The sequence below is a fragment of the Stenella coeruleoalba genome, assembly GCF_951394435.1.
Source record: "Stenella coeruleoalba genome assembly, chromosome: 10".
Taxonomy (NCBI): Eukaryota; Metazoa; Chordata; class Mammalia; order Artiodactyla; family Delphinidae; genus Stenella; species Stenella coeruleoalba.
The window spans coordinates 19,201,953-19,223,014 of record NC_137156.1 but is presented as its reverse complement, the minus strand read 5'-3'; the positions used below and the strand labels follow the sequence as shown (position 1 = coordinate 19,223,014).

Sequence of the window (21,062 nt, the reverse complement as noted above, 5' to 3'; positions counted from 1 at the left end):
TGTGCACAAAAGCACTAATTGCTTCATTTATTCTTCCATTTTGCCAGGGGACCAGCAGAGCTCACTTAGCCTCAGAATGGAAAATTACATGTTGGAGAGAAAACAGCCACACCAAAGGAATGACAATGCAATTCGAGTTCTGCTTGTTCACATATTTTATTTATCCAGTGAAGGAAAGGAAAAAAAAAAAAAGGCAGACTTTGAAGGTGTCACAGATTCTGAGAGGATACCAAGGTCATGTGTTCCATTTCCCTCAGGCTAGTTTAAGTCCACAGATTAAATAAAAGTGTAAAGGGATGAGATGAACATTTTACTGGAGAAGAAAATGTCTTCTCTGAGAAAGAAAACCCTCTTTAAGGTTAATATCTACTCAGGGGTTTCTTATTGGAGGATGGCTTACTTTTGTTTTTATAAAAATATGACTGCATTGTATAAACTGCTGGAGTTGGATATTTAGAAGTAGGTGGCATCGAGGCTGCTGATTTGGTGACTTTCTGGGAGTCCAGGTCTGGAAGAATCCCACTGTGGTGAGAGCCACAAGAACACTGTAAACATCCTTGGTCGTGGACACACAATGATGCACGGCAAAAACGGAATCTCAGACATCACAGACCAGGATGCCTGTTCTACAGGTGGGGAAACTGAGGCCTGGGAGGTTAAATGCTTTCCCCAAGATCACACAGCTAGTTAGTAATAGGAACTCAAATTTCTTGGCTTCTAATTCAGTGCTTTTGTACACTGCATAAATAGATTCTCCTAATATTAATTTATTTCCCAAGATTCTAAAGTTGGCAATTTGAGCTCTTTAAGTGGGAAAACACTACAGAAAACAGCAAAAGACTTATGGAGAATTCTGATACGTTTGTGTCTGATTTCAAGAACCTCATGTTAAGTTAGAGTTAAAAGACCAAAGTTTGGGTCAAAATCAGGGAACTTGATTTTTCTGTGAACACAGGACAATATCTTACATGTAGTGAGACAAGGAATGGAAGGCAGCACCACACAGGAAAGATTAGAAAAACCAATACTAGAAAGTAAAACGGACCACGTCAGCCATTGGTAGGCTGGTCTAAACTGTTCAGCGCTTTCCAAGAACACAGAAAATGACACAGAGTCACACTATATGAGAGGGGAGTTCCAGAGAGTTCCTGGTGGGCACCCAGCAACACCTTTTAAGCAGCCGGGTGCATGTGCCCAGGCTGACCATGGCATCAACGGTTCCCAGGGCCACTGAACGGAATGAGTGTGAGCTCACACACCACACTGCCCACAGCCCAGCACAGCCTTGGGGCAAGTCAACACCAAATCTATATCATTTCCCAAACTGGTCTGCTCCCTTGTAACACTGGGCATAAATTACAGAGGGGAGGACCGGGCTGGAAAATGTTTCAGGTTGCCGCTATGGGCTGGACATTTTGAACCCTGGACAAAGTGACTGGTATCTTTGTTTCTCCCGGGCCTGGAGCTCTTGTAATGGGCTGGGTGTGGGCCTTGATGTCTGCGATTCGCTCTTTAAACTTTTGCTGAAGGAATTTCTCTTCTTTGGAGTAGCTTTTTGCGAACACTGACATCAGCAGGCACCCTGCCATGGACGTGCCCCCGATGCAGAAGAGCACGGCGCCCGCCAGCTTGCACATGTCAAGGGCTCCATTAAACTGGACAGCGTGTGTGTCCACCATCACGAAATTGGCCTCACCAAAGGCTTCGATTTTGGGGGGCACAAGAAAGCCCACTGCCAGGACAGTCAATCCGAGAATCACGAAGACTGTGCCCAAGATGAGTCCAACCTAGCGAAAGACACAGTGAAATAAGACAGAGTAAACCTGGTACTTCAGGTCTCCAGGGCAGGACTGGCCTTGTTTTCTGAGAGAAGAGACTTTCCCCAGTCACTTCTAATTTGTATGAGAAGCCTGCATAATTTTTGTAGTTAAAAAAGAAGGTGAAGGAGGACTTTTCTGATTTTGATGCCAACCAGGAACTGCAGCACTGCCTTGATTTTTCCTTTGAGCTTCCTGTTTGTCCAATGCTTTGCAATCAACAGCGCCCCCTTTGGTTTACTTTGTCTTGTTTGGTCTTGAGCAAGAGAAAAGCAGCCCGGATACCCAGGAGCTGGCCTTACTCTATCCACTAGGCTTTGATGTTCTTAGAAGCTGGCCTGGGGCCCCCACTGATACCATGTTGTTTTGTGGGCACAGTCAATCTTGCAGAACCTCAACATCAGACAGGCTCATTCTGCACCCATGATGAAGTGTGACAAACCAAGGCCACTTCATAATTTTGTCTAAGCGCAGACAAAAACAAGGTCATTGTGCAAACCACAAGATTCTGCACACCTCCCACCCCACCCAATATAAATGACTGCTGCTTCTTTACAGTTACAGTCTTAGTCTCACTCTAGTCCGCCCTCTGTATAGATAGGATTTATTAAGATACCCAATCATAGGATCATTCCTGATAATCCAGAGTGAACTCTGGCTCCTGTAGACTTCCCAAACCCCTGCAATCCCAAGTCACCCAACTAAAGCCCACATCCTATAATACATCCTTTCTTACACTCTCTTACTGAAATGCCCAGGAGCCCCTATGGTGTCATTCTGTCTCACTGTGATGAGTAATATACTCAACTTGTTCAACATAGAGGTGATTTCGGCAGGTGGCCATCGACAGTCTGTGTAACTACTCACCCCTTCCCCAAGCAAGTGAAGAAGGAACCATCATTACCAGTTTATAGGCAAGGAAATGTAGCCTCGTGGAGGGTAGGTCACTGCCCCAAAGATAGACAACTGGCAAGTAGCAGAGGATGGGCTAGAAGCCACAGATCTGACCTCCAGGCTAGTGCTCTTTCTCTTCTAACATGTAGCTGTTTGGGCTTTACTTGTGCAGATGTTGAGAAATGTTAAGAGCAGCAGATGGAGATGAAACTGCATTAGCTCAAGTTCTAATAAAATGTAACCCACTGAAAATGGAAAGTAATATACCATTTGGCAGTTTAAGCTCGGAGGTTTGGAATTAACAGACTCAGCCTTGGATTCTAGCACTGCCAACTAGTACTTGAATCATAGAAGGAAAGTTACTTAAATACTCTCGTTAATTTTCCCATTTATAAAATGATAAATGATAACAGTACCTACCTCATAAAGCTGTGAGGACAAAACGAGAGCACTCAGCCCTGTGCCTGCCTAAGTCATACATTTTAATAAGTAGATATTATTATTATTATTTGGAAATGTGCCTCTTGTAAAATTATGCTGCATTGGCAAGAGCATTGCAACAGTCACTCAGTACTTGGAATAAAGAACAGCTAATACAACTTATTTTTTAAACACATTTTTCATTTCCTCCTGTTCCTAATTGCTTTTAGTTAAAATAACAAGGTTGGAAAAATAACCAAATGTATAACACCATTTAATCTTGAACATCTAAAGTATATTTATCTATTTATTTACTATGTTTCAGGGTAATACACTTTATTAGATACTTCTTTAGTAGAGAGTTTGGATAATAGAAAACATTTGCAAATCCATCACTCTAACAAAGGGGGGGAGAGAGCTCATATTATTGAGCATCGATTATGACCTAGGCACTGTGCTTTCCACTTAATCCTCACCAGCATCTTATGAGATGTAGATATTTTTATCCCCATTTCACCTATAAGAAACTGAGGTTTATTGGATTGAAGAAACATAGTTCAAAGTCCACTCTTTAAGCACGTGGTCTCTAACCCAGGTCTGCATGACTTCTAAGCCCCACTCCCCACTTTCATTCTCCCATGATACTTCACCGATTACTATTTTGTACATTACCTCTATAATTTAAAAAAAATTACAATAAAGTTTTAGTCACCATATACGAACAAATTTCCATTATGTAATAGTGTAAAGAAACTGAAAAACCAACAAAAAGAGTCAGTATAATGTCTTCTGGAAAAAAAAAAGAAAAACTATTGTACATAAGATATAAGTACTGCAGAAAAAATTGGGTCGTAAAATCACACTTTGGATGGCTTTCTACATTTTTTGAAGAATGGTGTCAAATTCACCTTCAAAGACTAACCGTTATAATATTTAAAAGATGACTCACGTTGGAATATTCTGAATGCACAAACTAAATTAACTTAAATATCCATGGTGACATGCTTCATATGTCACTAAATTACCTCCCTCCTCAAGAACTGGTACAGATTCTCAAAAATTGAGGGCAGCAAAAATGTATCCATCTTCGGTTCTAAGGTTCTTAAGAGCAAGGGAGGCCAGGGTGCTCCATCTTCTATTTCTGTCTTTCTCTCCGCAGCAGTCAGTCCAGCCTGTGTCCAATATATATTCCTGACTGACTCACTTAAACCACCAGACTGCTGAATCCGGAGCCAGGTGATTGATTCTCAGAGCAGTCTGTTCCTCAGTTGAGCAGTGCTTTATAGATTAAAATCCACTCTTGGAATATCACTCAGAAGCTAAAAGGCAAACCCTGCCTTGCAGATGGCAGAACTCCTGCTCATTTCAAGAACTGGAAAGTGGCTGGCCTCCCCAAGCCTTCTCCCTATTCCCTGTTAAATCAGAGGATCAGAGAGAGGCCCGCCATCTGTGGAGGGGAGCATGACGTAATGAATAGTATGTAATGCCCAGGATTCTGAGGGTGCCATCAATGCAAGTCTAATGAGGATCTCCAAAAGATGTGCCCAGAGAGGGACTCCAAACCTGTTCAAACATGTCAGGGAGAGCGTGGGATGGTAGGCATGAAGGGAAAATGCTGGGAATACTTCCCTGAGTGTAGTAGTGGTGAGGAGGGATGCTGGGATATATCAGCTTAATCCTGGTACCATCTTGGAGCACTGAATGGAATAAAAATTTTGGGAGTGATGCCATATGGTATCATAAACTTTGGACACAGCTCTAAGTTGAAGTGGTCCCAGGTCTAAGAGAAAAGGGGTTCTATTAAATAGAGTTTAAGAAATGCAACACAGAGGTTTTTTTAAAAGGTTCTAAGAGAGCAAACCAGCTCTGTTTGGAGCCATGCAAAGAGTTGCAATGCTGCTGGGTGAGGGGCTTCCCAGAGTAGCCTGGTGGTGTGGGATGTTAGATCAGCACCAATAGGGAGAGAGAAGGGCCTCTCCAGGTGATGAAAAGCAAACTTTAAAGAGAGCAGCAAGAGCAGTTTTTGTGCTGTGACTTCTGATGACTCTCTTGACTGTGCGAAGGATGGGTGAAAACCCAGTCCCTGCTGTTGGAAAGGAGGATTGGACAGAGGGGAGAGCTTGGATTCCAGAAATTCTGCTTCTGGGGACCACAAGCCAGAAGCTGCTGTTTTTTGACCAGCATCCCCTTCGTGGTCTGTCTGTGAGCTGATGAGATCTGAAAATGCAGTTCACTCCAATAAGCGGAGCTGGCAGCAGGAGCAACACAGCTGTTCTGGCAGAGAGGAGGCGGTAATGACTGGTGGAGACAAGAACCAGCATGGCAGGGAAGAGCGGCGTGTGGGGGGAGATTGCTGGATGGAGCTAAATGGGAAAGAAGCCTTCTGGGTTAGAGGTAAAATTCAGAAGAAGCGCAGCAAGAGTGAAGACTGGCTTTTCTTCTTCTGCATCAGCCCTGAGGGCTGCTACCCACCGCTCCTTAGCAGGACCTGAGCTCAGAGTGCTGTCACCTGCCAGAGTGATGGCAGATTCTAACTCATCTGTCCTGACCCTCTTGCCTGACCTGCTTGTAGGGACACTGAGCTTTGCAAAGCAGTGACCAGTGCCGGGCTGGGATCAGGTCCTTCCACATATGCGTCACCTGGTACAGTCTCCACAGCCCTCCTTCACCTGGGTAGCAGGATCCTGCATTGGCTCTGCAGCCTTACAGAGGCTCTGTCCCTCCAGCCTGTCAGCACATTCAATCGCTTCCATCTTCAAAACCTATTCTAGAGTCCTGTGTCCTCCACTAGCTACTGCTTGAACTCATTCCTACCCTTGGTAGCCAAGCCTAGTCCTCCACCATTTCACTGAAGCCCCTCTCTCTGAGGTCACTGATGACTTCCTAATTGTCAAATCCAATTTTTCTTTTCTTCATTTGCATATTCTGCAGTCATTGATTTTAAGTACTTAGGCTTTCTTAAAACCCTCACCAATGATTATCGCTGACACAACTCTCTTCCACTTCTGTCTTTACCAACTCACTCTTAACCTGCTTTGCCAGATACTCTTAAATTATTGGTGTCCCCCAGGGTTCCAGCCCTGACTCACATCTCTTACTCAATATGTTCTCTCTATGGTTTAATTTGTGGCCGCAGTTTCAACTCGCATCTATATACCAGTGACTTCCAAATGTCCAGCTCCAGCCTAGATTTCTCTCCTGGGCTGTAGCCCCACATTTATGACAGCCAATGGGAGGATCTACACAAAAGTGTCCCAAAGGCTCTGCAAAACCCAAATATTCAAAATGGTGTTCCTTTCTTCTTTCCTTCCCAGTTTTTCTGCATTCCTGCCACCTGCCCATTCACTGAGTCCTTCCTCACATTCGTAGTCAATGGATAATTAAATCTTATTGATTCTATCTCAGAATTCTCTTGAATCTTGTCTCTCCATCACTACAGCTACTCTAATGGTAACAGAGCATTATTAACTCTTGGCCAGATCATTGCAACAGCATTCTGATGGTCTCCATGGCTAGTCTCATCCTTTGTCCATTTTTCAAGTGTCATCTGAGAAATTTTTTTTTTTTTTTAATAATACCACATGGTTTCTCCTCTTAAGGGACTTCCTTATTCATTTCTAGAATAAAACCATCTCCTTAATATCTAGCAAGACTCTGAAGAGAAATCCAAGATGTAAGTTTAAACTCTGACTTAGCGTAAGGGGGAAACTGGAGAGATTGGGACAGGTAGGAGGAGGGTCTTGAGAGAAAAGAGAGGTACCAGCATCATTTTCACTTTTAGTAAGTCTGTGGAGGAAGCGGTCTTGCCTTGTACCTGCCCGTTGCTATTTAACACCCTTTGGGAGATTTCTGATATTGGTTGAGGGAAAGGTAAGGAGGAGGATAACCCTGGGGTGAGGAAAGAACGACTGGGGTAAGAAGACTGCTCCCATTAGTTCATACCTGCAGTACTTCAGCTGTCTGCTGCACCATCAAGTAGCAGCAGTCTTAGTCAAGGTCAAGTGCAAGGGTGAGAAAGAAAAACTCCACCACAGCCTGTTAGGCCCTTGGGCAGAGGCAGTGGGTGGCAGGGGGTAGGTGGGACTGTGTCACATAGATTTTTGCAGATGGCAGCAGTTGCAGGTAAATTAGCAGTGGCGGAGGCCACCATGCAGTAATCCAGAAGCTGTGAGGCACAGAGAATGTGTATAATACTGTGTGTGTGTGTGTGTGTGTGTGTGTGTGTGTGTGTGTGTGTGTGTGTGTGTGTGTGTGTGTGTGTGTGTGTGTGTGTGTGTGTGTGTGTGTGTGTGTGTGTGTGTGTGTGTGTGTGTGTGTGTGTGTAGGGGCTGTTTACACCTGATTGTGAGACAACCTTCCCAAGAAAGCCTAGCCTTATTATCTTACCTACTCACTGTACTCAGTCAAGCAGGAAGGTTCTGGAGAAATTTCTACTTCACAGCCTTGCTGAGTCTCTGTGATCTGGCTCTTGTATACATTACCGTGTTCATCTCTTGGCCTTTGTCCTCCACGCCTAACTCTTACCCCAGCCACAGTGAACTGTTGGCATCTCCTGAGCATGCCATCTTCTCTCATGACGCAGCTTCTGCGATGCTCTTCTTTCTATAGTGCTTTTCTGTGCCTGTGAACTCTTCTGTGGAGTCACTTCCTCCCCAGGCTGCATCAGATCTGTCCAGTAAGTACTGCAACAACTGGCATGGTGGATTGTAACAATCTCTGTACACATCTACCTTCCTTATTTGACTGTGAACTCCGTCAGGTGAAGAACAGTGTTGTGTTCACAACTGAATCCCAGAGCCCACCACAGAGGTTTGTGCACAGTGGACATATAAACATGTGTAGAAAGAACAGCATTGTGAGAGCGAGGTTACATCGGTCCATGTGGTAGAGCAAAGTTTCTGGCTCAGGCCCATTTGATTCCAATCCCTGTTCTCATTAAGCCCCTCCTTGCTGCCCACCGCTAAGGAGCTGGCTCACCAGCAGAGTCCTCCTGAGGCTCTGTGAGCGTGGCCCACAGTGAGAGACCCACGTGGCCTCAACAATGCTATAGTGGAAGAGAGGGAAGGGGGAGCCCACATCTTGAACCACTTACAAGATGCAGATTGAAATGAAAGAAAAAACATAAGAAAAGTATTATAATAGAAACACGTGCATAATCAGTGCTTCTCTCTGTGTTGATTCAAAGCACTTCATACGCTCGCTGGCATGAGTTCCCTTATAGTCCCTAGGAGGAAACCCAAGAATGGTTGGTTTATTCCCTTGGTAGGGGTGAGGTCTCTAAGACAGTGAATTCTTTGGTTTTTCAAGTTGACTGTAGGCTTCTGAGTGCCCAGTCTAGTGTTTTATGGTTAGGATGTAAGTCTAAGATTTGGATTTTGCTGGAATATAATCTCTGTGAGGCCATGGACTTTTGCCTGGTTTTATTCTCTGAAGTAGGTCCAGCACAACAGGGAACAAATACTTTTGGATCTTGTTTGCGTTAAACAGAAGAGAGAAAATACTGAAATCTGAATTCTAGGCTTGGTAATTTACTGAGAGTTCTTTATTGTAAATCCATACCCATGTATTATTTGATGGAGTTATAGCTTCACAACTTGTATCACTACTAGTGCTTTGGAACCACTAGCATTTGCAGTATTCTGTATGTCAGTGGCATTTTAGGCTCTTGGCACAATAGACCTGTGAGGCAAATATTTGTTTTTTTGACATATAGAGAAGCAACCACCCACTTGCCTGGGTAAATACAAGATGTGCCAAGCTTGGCTATGTATTTCATTGGTCCAGGCCAGTACGGAGTCATCAGAGGTGACACTTGTACAGAATAAGAAGGCTGGCTTGACCAATTCTAATACAGAGTGCCTGACACTAGTAAGATTTTGAATCAACACAGGTCTTGGGTAATCCATAGTAATAATCACATTACCAATATTTTATTTATTAACTAGATTTCCAGTTTTATTTCTATTTCAGAACTCAGTGTTCCATATGACATCTGGTACTAGGAGCTAATATATTAAGTGCTTATTGAGTGCCTACCAGACATTGTTCTAAGCTCTTTGCATCTATTATCTTATTTAATTCTCACAACTTATGTGGTAGGTACTATAAGTATCACCATTAGAGGCTCATTTAAGGTCAATTAAAGTACCCAAAGTTACAGAGCTGAGATTTGAACCCATGTAATCTGAGGCCAGAGTCCGTACTCATAATCATCACTATGTTACACTGCCTCTTGTTAAGCTCTATTGCCAGTACATTGTAAATTTATGTCGGTATCAATGTCAAAGTTTCTGGGATCTTTCGGGAGAAAGTTGGGGATGATCAGAAACCTCCAAAACACAGAATATTAGACCTGGAGGGAATCCGAGGCATCATCTAAAGCTGTGCCTTCTCAGTAGCCCTTCCTACATCCTTGTCCTTTTTTTGATTTCTAAATGTTGGAACATTCGATGCCTTCTTCTCTCTTATGTCTATACTCTCTTCCTAGGTGATCTTGTCTAGTCTGGTACCTTATATACACTGTATGTATCAGCGACTCCCAATTCATGAGCTGAAGTATATTTAAATTGCTACTAGAGATCTCCACTTGCATGTTTAATAGGCACCTCCAATGTAGCAATGCCAAAATCAAACTCTTGACTCCCCACCCATCCCACTGCTCTCCTGGTGTTCTCCATCCCAGTGAATTATAACATCATCCACTAAAGAGCTCAGGCTGCGAGTCTAAGTCATGCTTGACTCTTCTTTCTTTCGTTTCTAATATGCCAACATGTCCTGACAGCTTGCCCTTCAAACTTTATGCTAAATCTGACTACTTCTCGCCATCTCCATTAACACCACCGTAATCTAAGCCACTATTATTCTTGCCTGGATACTTTAACAGCCTCTTAAATAATCTAGCTGCTTCTATCCTTGCCTTCCTATAATTTATTTTCTGTACTGTAGCCAGAATGATCTTGTTAAAATACTGGTCGGGTCATGTCACTCATTTGCTTGAAATGTTCAGGTGGCTTCCCATGGATCTCAAGGTAAAAGCCAAAGTCCTCACTGTCACCTACAAGGCTCCACACACATCATCTGTGTCCTGTTATTTTTCTGAATCCATCACCTGTTCTTTCCCCTCTCTCATTCCTCTCCAACCAGATTGGATCTCTTGCTATTTTTCAAACACACCAGTGTTCCCATTTCAGAGCTTTTGGACTTGCTATTTTCCCAGCCTACAGTGACCTTCAGCCAGGTAATTTTATGGTTTACTCCCTGGTATTTGCTCAAAGGTCATCTCCTCTGACAGGCTTTCTGTGATCAGCACAACTAAATACCAGTTCTCCATCCTTCCCTATCCTCTTATTCTGATTTATTTCTCTTCATAGCACTTGCCACTACCATTCTGTTGTGTGGTTTATTTGTTTATGGTCTGTTTCCCACGATAGATTGTAAGTTCCTTGAGGGCAAGGGACTTTTTCTTCTCCCATTTACCACTTTAATTTCTGGTACTTTGCAACTTCTTGGCACAGAGTAGGTGCTCACTAATTATATGCTGAATGACTGAACTTATTGTCTAGTGAGGCTCCTTCCACTTGAGGAAGCTGAAGCTCATAAAGCCTCATGACCACATATCCAGGAGAGGCAGAGCTGGCAGACTGACCACTGTATTATGTCTCAGTATTAACTCTCTCTAGTATCCAACTGTTTCTTCTAATAATTATTGTAATTTGTCAAATGATACTTACCAAACCTTAAGGGAGGCTGAAAGCATGTTTTGCCTTTGGATGGCTGTCATAGTTGGTGAATTTAGTGGCATGTTAATAACAATAGCAAAAATAATAATTAATGATGGCAATTATATCTATTTATGTTTAACCTGCAAATCAACAATTGTGCTGTGTGTAGAGGCTTTCTTCAGCCCAAGGGTTATAGTCTCCTTTCCTAAGGAAGAAAACTGAACTTAGTGACACTGAGAGGGATCCACACACAGAGTCCCAGACTTCTCAGTTCTCTATAGCTGAGTTATTTCCCGTATCAAATGACTTCTCCACTTCCTGAGTTAAACACATGCTCTTTACTTACCTTCCAGAATACTGAGCTCCACCTGTTAGGTGATCTCTGGATCTGGAAATCATCCTCATACTCCCAGATCGAGGTGGTACAGTCCTCATAAAACTGGTGCAGGTAGGACCGGACTCCATAGCGCTGGTACCCGCCCTCGGTAGCAGCCTGTGCCTGCTTGGACCCACAAACGTTGCTGCAAGAACTCATCCTTCCCAGCTGGAATGACAGCACCCACAGGCATCAACCACATGAGCTCTGGCCTCAGGATCAAAAGGCAAATTAAAGGTAAGAACCAGGCTGAATAATGTCAGCCTGTTTGAACAATGCTCTTTTCTGGCAAGAAAAGACATGTTTAAAGACCTGCCTTTTTAACCCAAGCTGCTATTCTCTACTGAATGCAAAATTATCCCAAACACTCAATGACTAGAACTGGTTCTCCATAAATGAAACAAGACATAACAGCACAGCTCACTTAGATGATGCAAAAATTTAAGCAGGAAGCACATGAGAAATGGCAACAAAGAAGCTGAGATTTTCAGTGTCTTGACAAGAAATCTTTAATCTCTTAGAATCTAGTAGTCTTTACACTTCCATGTTAAAGGATTAGGAAGGCACTCTCACTTGGTACAGATGGAATTTGTCCTGGACTGTCCTCTTCAATGCTTAACCATGTTCCCTTGTGGAAACTACATGGTGTTACGTAGCTATTTGAAATTTTGCCTTCGAATCTCATGTATCTTGCTCTAACAATTGTCAAGTTGTACAGAAGCTTTATTAAAAAGTTGCTTCATGCTTTATCACAAATGGCTTGGCCAATAATTGATACCTCACTGACTCTAACTCCAGATATTTCAGGCATTATTTGTGGATACATCTGTCCACGTGGGATGCTAGAGCATAATGCAGAAGGTAGACCTGCCTTTTACTATTTCCCATTAAGTGTCTACTATAAATAAAAAATTCAGAGAATTGTTTAATGACACTAAGCTCTGGGTGGGTTGTTTGGGACTCTGCCTTCTTCAGATGGAAATTTCAACTTGATCTGATCTAATTTGACCTTAGAGGCATGTGGTTAATAATTCATGGTAAAAAAAAAGGAATTACTGAAGGACAGAAATTTTGGTGAGTAAGAGAATTCTCAGTTATTCTGTTTGTTCTTTGGTTTTTTGATCTCCATATAAGCAGATAAATAGGTAGCTAGAAATATGAAATACTTTTTTAGATTGTTCAGTTATCCTCTAGATGGTTTTCCCTGTGTGGACATAGTTTTAAACTCTAGACAGTTTTCCCTGTCTCAACATGACAAAGCAAGGAACAATATAGAAGGAGGATAATTTTCTCACTGACCCAGGTTCTCAGGACCTGTGCTATAATCCAGGCAATAAGAAGACATATTAAATGTTTTCAATTACTTGCCAAGAAACCAAGTAGTAATGTTTACCTACAAGAAAAACTTAATCTAAAATTCTAGCAGGTGTTCCTGTGTGGCCACTTAATTTGGTTGTATAGAATCATGGGGCTAAAGTCAAAGTTGAACCCAGGGACTCACTGTCCCATGGCCACAAAGTGAACCCTTAAGAATATCTTGTAAATGTGTGCCCTCAGCCACAAGTGGGTTTTGGTTAGAACATGTGGTCAAATTCAGGAAAATGTGGCCCTGACCTTAGAAAAATGATGCAAACAGGTATAACTGATGGTGACTGATAACCTCATCTTTTAAAGTGTTGGTCAATGTTACATTTAGTGCCTACCTCCTAGTGACTTCTTTCTGTCTCAGGTCCAGCTACCATCTAAAGAAATCACCCAGGAGGAGAGATCAGGAAAGGAAATTTATTTTTGTTTTTTTGCTTTTTAACATTTCAGAAGGATATTATTTCATAAAAAAATCAAGATTTCAGAAGGGACTTTGCCTGATTAGAGCTGCAGTGTCTGATGGACCAAATTCTTTTGTTAACCTAGTTTTCATATTTTAAATGCTAGGATGATCTCTTCAGTACCTTTTATTTAATGCTTACACAAAGAAGATGATTAATAAGGGGCCATTACTAGTGATATCCAAGTAGAATAGTTTTAAAGGCACTTTCTTTTAAGACATTCTAATAAACTTTCAGTCAAGGGGAAGTGGGATTAGTATTACTAAGTCTGCTTTGTCACTGAAGAAACTGAGGCAAAGAAAAATCATCTGCTACAGTTTATATCATGAGTCAGGGAGCAGATGAAAGATGACAATACAGTAAACAGGAGTATAGATTGAATCATATATTTGCATAATCAGAACCAACTCATACAAATATATATGTTCAGGTTTTCAATAAAGCATTGGAGACTTTAACATGAAAAAAGGACAAAAATAGATATGATAGGAATAAAAACAATCCCTCATAGCAACAGTAAGAGTTATCTTCCTTAGATGCTAAAATCATTCTTTCTCAGGATTTAGCTTTGGTGCAGAGCAGGACCTTGTGACATATTGTAGTCATTCCCTGCACTGCTTGTTTCCAGCACACTAGGTTAAATGTTTCTGCTTTATAGGATGAGACTCAGTAGTCCAACTTGGTTAAACACAATATAGGTAAAATCATAAAAGAGATAGAAAATGTCATAAAACAAATGCTTTTGAGCCTGAGTGATAGATGGCTCTACTCTAAGTCAGAATGGATTTTTAGTGATGTTAGATACATTCCAGAAGAGAAATCCCAACAAATCTTATTCTCCCCTCCAGGCATACAAAGTACAAGAACACGGCCTGCGCTGTGATAACCACACCGAGCAGAGAATGGGCTCTAATGCTAGTTCTTGATCTGCAGCTTACTGGTTTTGACATCTCAGGTAAGCTCAGTAACCTCTCTGGGCTATGGTTGCATCATCCTTAAAATAAGATGGCTGGACCAGATAACCTCTAATTCCTTCTAGACATAGATTTTTCAAGAGTCTTTGGCCATGAATTTACAGAATGAGTCGATTATTTTTGTTTGATAAACAACTGGGTTTAGGGATTTCCCATCTCCTCCCATGCTCTCAATGATTGATTGTCAGATTGCTTTATTATAGTGTGCATGAAGCTTTAGTTTAAAAGAGTATATAAGCTACTAGTTAGGTTACTTACTTGGTATTCAGTAGACTGAATGGTTGTGTATTGTTTATTTGTTCAATAAGTTATTTTAGTATAGTGTATGTTGCCTAAAATAGTAGTCCCTGGGGGGTCTTAGAGGTTTCATACCTCTTTCCAAACATATAATTTGTTGGAATTCACTGTTAGAGGAGACGGATCACTTGGTAGAACATGTATTTTAAAATACAACATTTTAGAGTAGAAATTTTGCACTTGCAAAAACTCAAGAGAGTTACATTCCTCATAGGTAACTTTTTGTCCCAATATAGAAAATGTTACAGTTATTTGGAATCTACCTGGTTGATATACATGAGGTCATTTCATAAAGTCACTTTAAAAGCTGGGCAATGAGTATATGATACACCAGGGTTGAGAAGAAAGGGAAGTTATGTGCAAAGGCGTTTCAGCTTGCCTCAGCATTTATTTAATGAGTAAGGTTTCATGAGAATTGCGGTGTTTGTGTTTCAATAGGTGTAGTAGTGGCAGCAAAAACAGTAATGTTAAATCTATGGCTGCTGTTAGTGATGGATCCTGAAGGGGCTCCTTTCTTGAGAGAAAGACTTAACATCCTAGGAAGTACATGCATAGGGGGAGGTGAGTGAAAATATTCTCCAGTATTGTATTTAAATGAGTCCTTGTGAGTTTTCATTTTATAAACACTCCGGTGGAGCCTGTTGCATCTTCACTGCCAGCATGGCCATCGTGATGGAGCACAAGCAGCATAAGTGTCTGGTTACTTGGTCATCTATGAAAGGGGAATTGTTTTCATTTTTCCTGAACGACCTTATGGGTGCTGATAAGTGAGGATTCATCCATGGTTTTCTTCTTTTTATTATTTGTTTATGGTATCTATCTCAACCGCATGCACAGTTATACATTAAATGGATATTCAAACCCCCAAACTCGTCTGAGAGGCTTTCTACAATGAGCATAATCAATATCAGCCCTCTATTACTCTCTATCCCCTTGTCTAGATTTGTTCCCCTTCATAGAACTTGTTATTACCTGATCCTCTGTTATGTGGTTTATTTGATGGTCTGATAGAACTTGTACATGATAAACTGTAAACTTCACCAGGGCAAGGACATTTTCTGTCCTGTTTACCACTTTGAAATTTCTTGGCACAGAGTTCCAGATGGGTTGGTGTGGATGATGGCCTGAGTGGTCCTTGATTTTTCATTCCTCCCTTCCTTCGGTGTTTTTAAACCACTGGTTATATGCCAGATTACGTGAGACGGTGCTTACAAAGATGAGTGGGACACACATTTTGCTCTCAGTTGACTCGGGTTAGAAGAAGAAACACTTCTGAAGCAGTAAGTGCAACAAAATGGGCATCAAAACGAGGTATTTGCAGCAGGAAGAAGTATAAATGCTGAGAATCCCTCGAATGATTACTCTATTCAGCAAACAAACTCATGTGTGTGTTACCATGATCTATATGTGTACTACTACACTAAAGTATCAGTTTGTTGGAAATTTGAATTTCAGTCTAATAGAAGCAGTTACTCTTTATTTTACTTGAAAAATGTTCATAGCCATGGAAATAGAAATAAGGCTTTATGCCTCATGAAACCTTAAGAATACCAGAGATTTTATGGTATTTGTCTTCATGGTCTCCTTGAGAGAAGAGAGGCAGAAAACTGAGGCACAAAAAGGATGAGTGTTTTCCCATGGCTCTATGTGTGAGTCAGTTGTGAAGCCAGGCACAGGCCCTGTTCTATTTATTCTCTCTGAAAGATCACTCAAGTTTTCATACTGCGCTTTTCTCTCCCATAAAATCATTCTGAGATAATGAGAGTGAAGTTCCCATTAGAGACACTTTTCCACAGGGCCAGTGCTGCAAGGTATAGGCGCATAGCTGATTTAGACCATTTATGCAACACTACACCAAAAGGTCAATTCGCTTAAAAGAATCAGTTAGACTCAAGAGTGGATGCAGGAAGGCATGAAAGCCTGCTAACAGCTTTTTCATATTTAAATCAGGCATTCTGGAATTATATAAGCATAACCTTAAAACCTGAAAATGTATTTCTACCAATGAACCATTTCAGAGATATTTTATTGTCCTGGAATAGTGGTAGAGATTGTGGCTCTGCACTGTGAATTTTTATTTCCTCTAAGTCAGTGGCTATGCAGCCACTTTTATAATTTTTAAAAAAGGGGGTAATGATACGCAGTTATCTTATTACTTTGCCCCTTTGAGATGTACTTTTAAGTAAGGTAAAATAAAGTCCAAAACCGCAATGAGAAGAGAAACAGAACCCATATTCTCTTTAAACCTCTTCTTTATCGATGTGCAGACCAGAAGGTGCTTATGAATTTACATGTGACAAGGTTTGAGTCTTACCTTTGAAATCCTCCTCTTCCTCTTCTTGTTGTTTACTCTTTGACCTTTCCTTTTAATGGCTCATTCTTCAAACCTATTTAAGAACAAAAATCTCTGCAGAATGTGATCCAGATAAAAGTCTAAACTTCATAAGTCATTTTTATAACTTGTAAAGAATCATTTAATATTGACAAAAACATTGACAAAGGACTTCCTGTTCAAGAGCAAAGATAGTTTTTTCTTTTTTACAAAAGTATAACGTATTTTATAACTTTTTAATGGGCTCTCATGAGAGTTTATAGAGTCAATGAAACAATATAAATGAAAAGGGCTATGTAAACTATAACACATTATACAAATATATTCTCATTTTGATATAATTCTATTCCATGTAGTCAATAATACCAACTAGACTGACCAATTTGTGTTTTACAAATTGTAAAGAAAAAGATGACTTGCTTCCCAGATACTCCAGACTTGATCTCTTTGGTGCCTATCCCATTATAGTGTAAAATAAATTAATCTTATAGCTATTGTATTTTATGATCCATTTACATGCATTTTAGACTTACTAAGGCTCTTTGGATGATTTACTCATTAGGTTGATTTTTACTCCTATATCCATTTTCTTCCTATCACGATCATGTTACTCTCCATCTGCCTAAGAAAAGCAGGTGCCCATGCAAGATTTAATTAAAAAGCCATTGCCAGCTATAGAGCTATTGGTTTCCTACATTACTGTAGTCATGTGAAATAAAATAACTCGGGCTGTATTTTTCAAGAGGCATTAAGAATTCTTTCTGATGAACAGTTCCCCATCCATATGCAGGAGAATCTCAAAGACTTGAGGAGTGTACGCCTAGTTGAGCCCTGAAAAACTGTTTTCAGTATTTTCCAGGTTCAGTCTGTATGTACCATGGCCAAGCCAGCCTTCTTCAAGACTCATTTATTTGTCCTGAAATTTTATTTTGTGGGTGGTATGTGAGCAGATTTGGACAAAGAAGCAAATTATATTAGGATTCTGGGTCTGGATAAGTAAAAGAAAACAAGTCTGTCTGTCTGTCTCTCATCTGTGCCTGTCTCTCTCATTAAATGTCCCTTCTTTTTATCTGTCGCCTTCCCCCTTTTCTTTGAGGGAATTGACTCCACACATGCCCTTCACTAAAGGCTGGCTTGGTCTGGAGCCAAAGGAGCTCTTCAAGGTGCTGAAAACATTTCTGCTACAGAGCCAGGAACCAATTAAGTATACATAAGCTGTTCAACTCCAGCTCTGTTTTCTTTGAGGTCATCAGCTTTGGTAGGACCCCCACCCAAGCCCCCTTTCTAACAACACGAAGAAGTAGGTGCTGAGATCATATCAAAAACTCAGACGTCTTTAGATACGGCAGAGGAGTGGGGAAGGCAAGGAGGGGGTAAATTCAGCCTGGAAAAGAAATCAAATCAGTTTTGCAAACTCCAAATACATACATTTTTACTCTTATCTAACATTACAACTTTTCTTGTCTCACAGGAAAGAAACTCCTGAGTTTTCCCTGTATACCTCCCAAATTCTTACATAACACAAACCACAAACCGCCAAAGCATGGAGTTAGCTACTCCTAATTTGTACGTGTTCGTGGATTTTAATACGCATGGGTTTTGTAGAGATTTGTGTCCATATAATCGTGAACGAGTTAGGGGTGGTGTGTGTGTGTGTGTGTGTGTGTGTGACTGAGAGACAGAGAGACAGAGAGAGAGAGAGAGAGACAGAGAAAATATGAATATTTGTGCGTGTGGAGAGAGGAAGGAAAGAAAAAGGAGCGGGAGAAGGACACATCGAGCCTAGAAAACCTCACCCCTGGGCTCCGCAAGGCTTTACCTGCCGCCTGCGATCCCCTGACCCGTGGAGCAAATGCAGCCAGCTAGCCGCAGATCTCTCGCTGGGGTCCCATCGCCGCCACCGCCGCCGCCGCCGCCGCCGCCGCCGCCGCCGCCGCCGCCGCCGCCGCCGCCGCCGCCGCCGCTGCTGCTCCAGCCTAGCTGAGCTCAACCTGCGCGTGATTGACAGCTGGGCGTCCCGCGTGCCCGCGCATCCGAGGCCCGCGCAGCCGCCACCGCCGAAGGGGCCGGGTCGGCGCTGTGCGGACGTGAGGCGAGTGGGCGGGGCCCGGATTGGCCAGTCCCGCTTCCGGCGCCCCGAGTCTGGTGGTCCGCACAGGAGGGTGGCCGGCCTTCTGGGAGGCTGGTTACTTTGCTCTTCGGAAGCTCCACGGGGACGGGCATCTTCTCTGCCTTCTGCCATGTCCAGTTTTCTTCTGCCCAGCACAGTATCTGGCCGTAGCGGCCTCCATACACGTATTTTTTAGATGGATGGAGAAGGCAGACGGATCTGCTGTTTCTTCCACACCCCCCACCCCGGCCCCCCATTTGTAAAGGCTTATCCGGACCCTGTTTTTTGTCCTTGACGAGACCCGAGGTGAGGAACTTCGGCTGGCAGAGCGGTGCCCGACTGAAAGAACCTTTTCACTTTTGTCAGCGTTGGGCACTTTCAGTGTCTCCCCTCACCCCCGATCCCAAGGTCATTTAGACTTACATGGGTGATGTGGAAGAATGATGGAGAAAATGAATTAAATGATGATATTCAAGAAAAACACACAAATGCACGAAGGCAAGAACATACTAGAAAATTACCTGTGAACACCTCAGAAAAATGTGTGTAGGTGTGGGCAGGTTAGCATAGAAATACAACGACCCCTGCTTCAGGAGACTTTCTGCAGACCCCTGGTAAGTGGCATAATGCTGAAAATGATTACTAAAATAATTAATATTTGCACAACCATTCTACACATAATAACATCCAATATTTACGTGGTGTTTACTATGTCCCAGGCGTTGCTTTCAGTATTGTACATATATATATTCATTATATGCATATTAAAGCATTAAATCCTCACATCAGCCCTATGTATGGGGGTTATTCTTTATTATTCCAATTTTACAAATGAGGGGGCTGAGGCATAGAGAGAAGTGACCTGCCCCCATGGTGATACAGGCTCACAATCGCTCGTCACGGGTCACACAGCTGCTAAATGGTGGAGGGGCACTGGAATCTACAAGGTTATCTCCTGGAGAGGATTTAGGGTATAAGTGATATTTTGCTTAAAAAAACTAAGAAACAACTCTGTTTTTATTAAACAGTGAATATATCAAAGCAAATGTCGAGCAAATGCTTTGAGGAGAACCAAAAGATGGCTGTGTTTTCCATGTTCCTCTGGTTTGCAACTCATGTCCCAGTTTCAACACCACTTAAGCCTGTAGGTGCCACTTATTTCTTTCTCCCTTCGCAGTCTTCATGAAAGTGCATCTTTCAGGAGTTTTGACTTGTGGCTTGTTAGCTTGCTTTTTTTCCATATTCAGTGTGTGGATCTGGTGAAGGTTTATTTATTCTTAGGTTGTGACATGGCTACTGTGTTTTCCTATCCTTGAAAGTCCAAAAGAATCAGCACATGTGGAAAAATTCAGGGGCTCAGAGTTGTACATCTATCAGAGGTTAGTCTTTGCGAAGGGCGTGGCTGACTTCTTTTTGGTTTCTACTAAGTGTGATGGTCTCTTTTGACAATGCACGAAGAATCTATCATCCATTAATCCGGAGAGTTAGTCTAAATAGGGCTTGGAATCAGACAGACGTGGGTTTAATCCTGGCTTCTACAACCTCCTGCTGTTTAACCTGGTTAAGTTGCTTCACCACAGTAGGCCCCATTTTCTCCATCTAAAAAATGGTTATAGTAATAGCTACTTCATATGGTAGTTATGAGAATTAAATAAAATTATATTTATAAAGCATTTATCACAATGCTTGGTTTTTAGAAATTACTCAATAAATGATAGCCATGGTGATGATGATGATGTGATGATGATGATGTTGATGATTTAGTTAAACCTTTTGGGAGCCTATGAATATTTTCAGCTTGGAGTCTCAAGCCTTCTGAGTTTCTTAGGCACTATCCACTTGCTTCATCTCCTTTTACCAGATCTGTTTCCAACCTGTGGCATCTCTGGCCTTTCTGTAAGTTACTGATGAAGTAACACAGGGATGGACATACCTATCCAGGAACCTGGGGGCAATACGGGTCTTCCAGATTCACTAGTGCATCTGCCTTTGGTTTTCTTTCTATCTGAAGTAACATGAATTAGTGAGATAAAGTAAGATATCAGTTACACACCCAAAGATGTCCTTAAAATGTGAGTTATCACCATTATCTTGCATTTTACAAACCGTAGTTTTTATGAGTTTTGCAAACATTAGGGAACAGAGATCACTTTGAAGCAGTTAAGTTTTCACTTCAAACACACTGCACATTTTCCCTGAGTTATATTACATAGAAATATTTACCAGCAAATGCCTTATTAATTCATTATTCAACACACATTTATTTAGTGTCTGCCATTTAGAGCACAAAGGGTG

General features: G+C 41.7%; 1 protein-coding gene and 1 long non-coding RNA gene across 2 annotated transcripts in view; one reads left to right on the top strand and one right to left on the bottom strand.

Annotated features, from left to right (window-relative positions):
• Positions 1–211: 211 nt before the first annotated feature.
• On the bottom strand, positions 212–11,460 carry NRSN1 (neurensin 1). Its single transcript, XM_079935079.1, has 2 exons — positions 11,199–11,460; positions 212–1,787 (listed from the first exon to the last, which is right to left on the bottom strand). The coding sequence occupies exons 1-2, from the start codon at positions 11,385–11,387 to the stop codon at positions 1,389–1,391; spliced, it is 588 nt and encodes a 195-aa protein (XP_079791205.1). The 5' UTR covers positions 11,388–11,460; the 3' UTR covers positions 212–1,388.
• Positions 11,337–21,062, top strand: part of LOC307193312 — a 768,132-nt gene continuing 758,406 nt past the window's right edge. Inside the window, exons 1-2 of the long non-coding RNA XR_013830296.1 lie at positions 11,337–11,465; positions 13,903–14,009. This is a non-coding gene — a long non-coding RNA (uncharacterized lncRNA). The remainder of the gene's footprint in view (positions 11,466–13,902; positions 14,010–21,062) is intronic.

What these genes read in the sequence shown, in the direction of transcription:
- NRSN1 (XM_079935079.1), bottom strand. Translation starts at nt 11,387, where the DNA reads ATGAGTTCTTGCAGCAACGTTTGTGGGTCCAAGCAGGCACAGGCTGCT. An exon ending in GGAGCTCAGTATTCTGGAAG is followed by an intron (nt 1,788 to 11,198) that starts GTAAGTAAAGAG and finishes GTCTTTCGCTAG; the next exon opens with GTTGGACTCATCTTGGGCAC.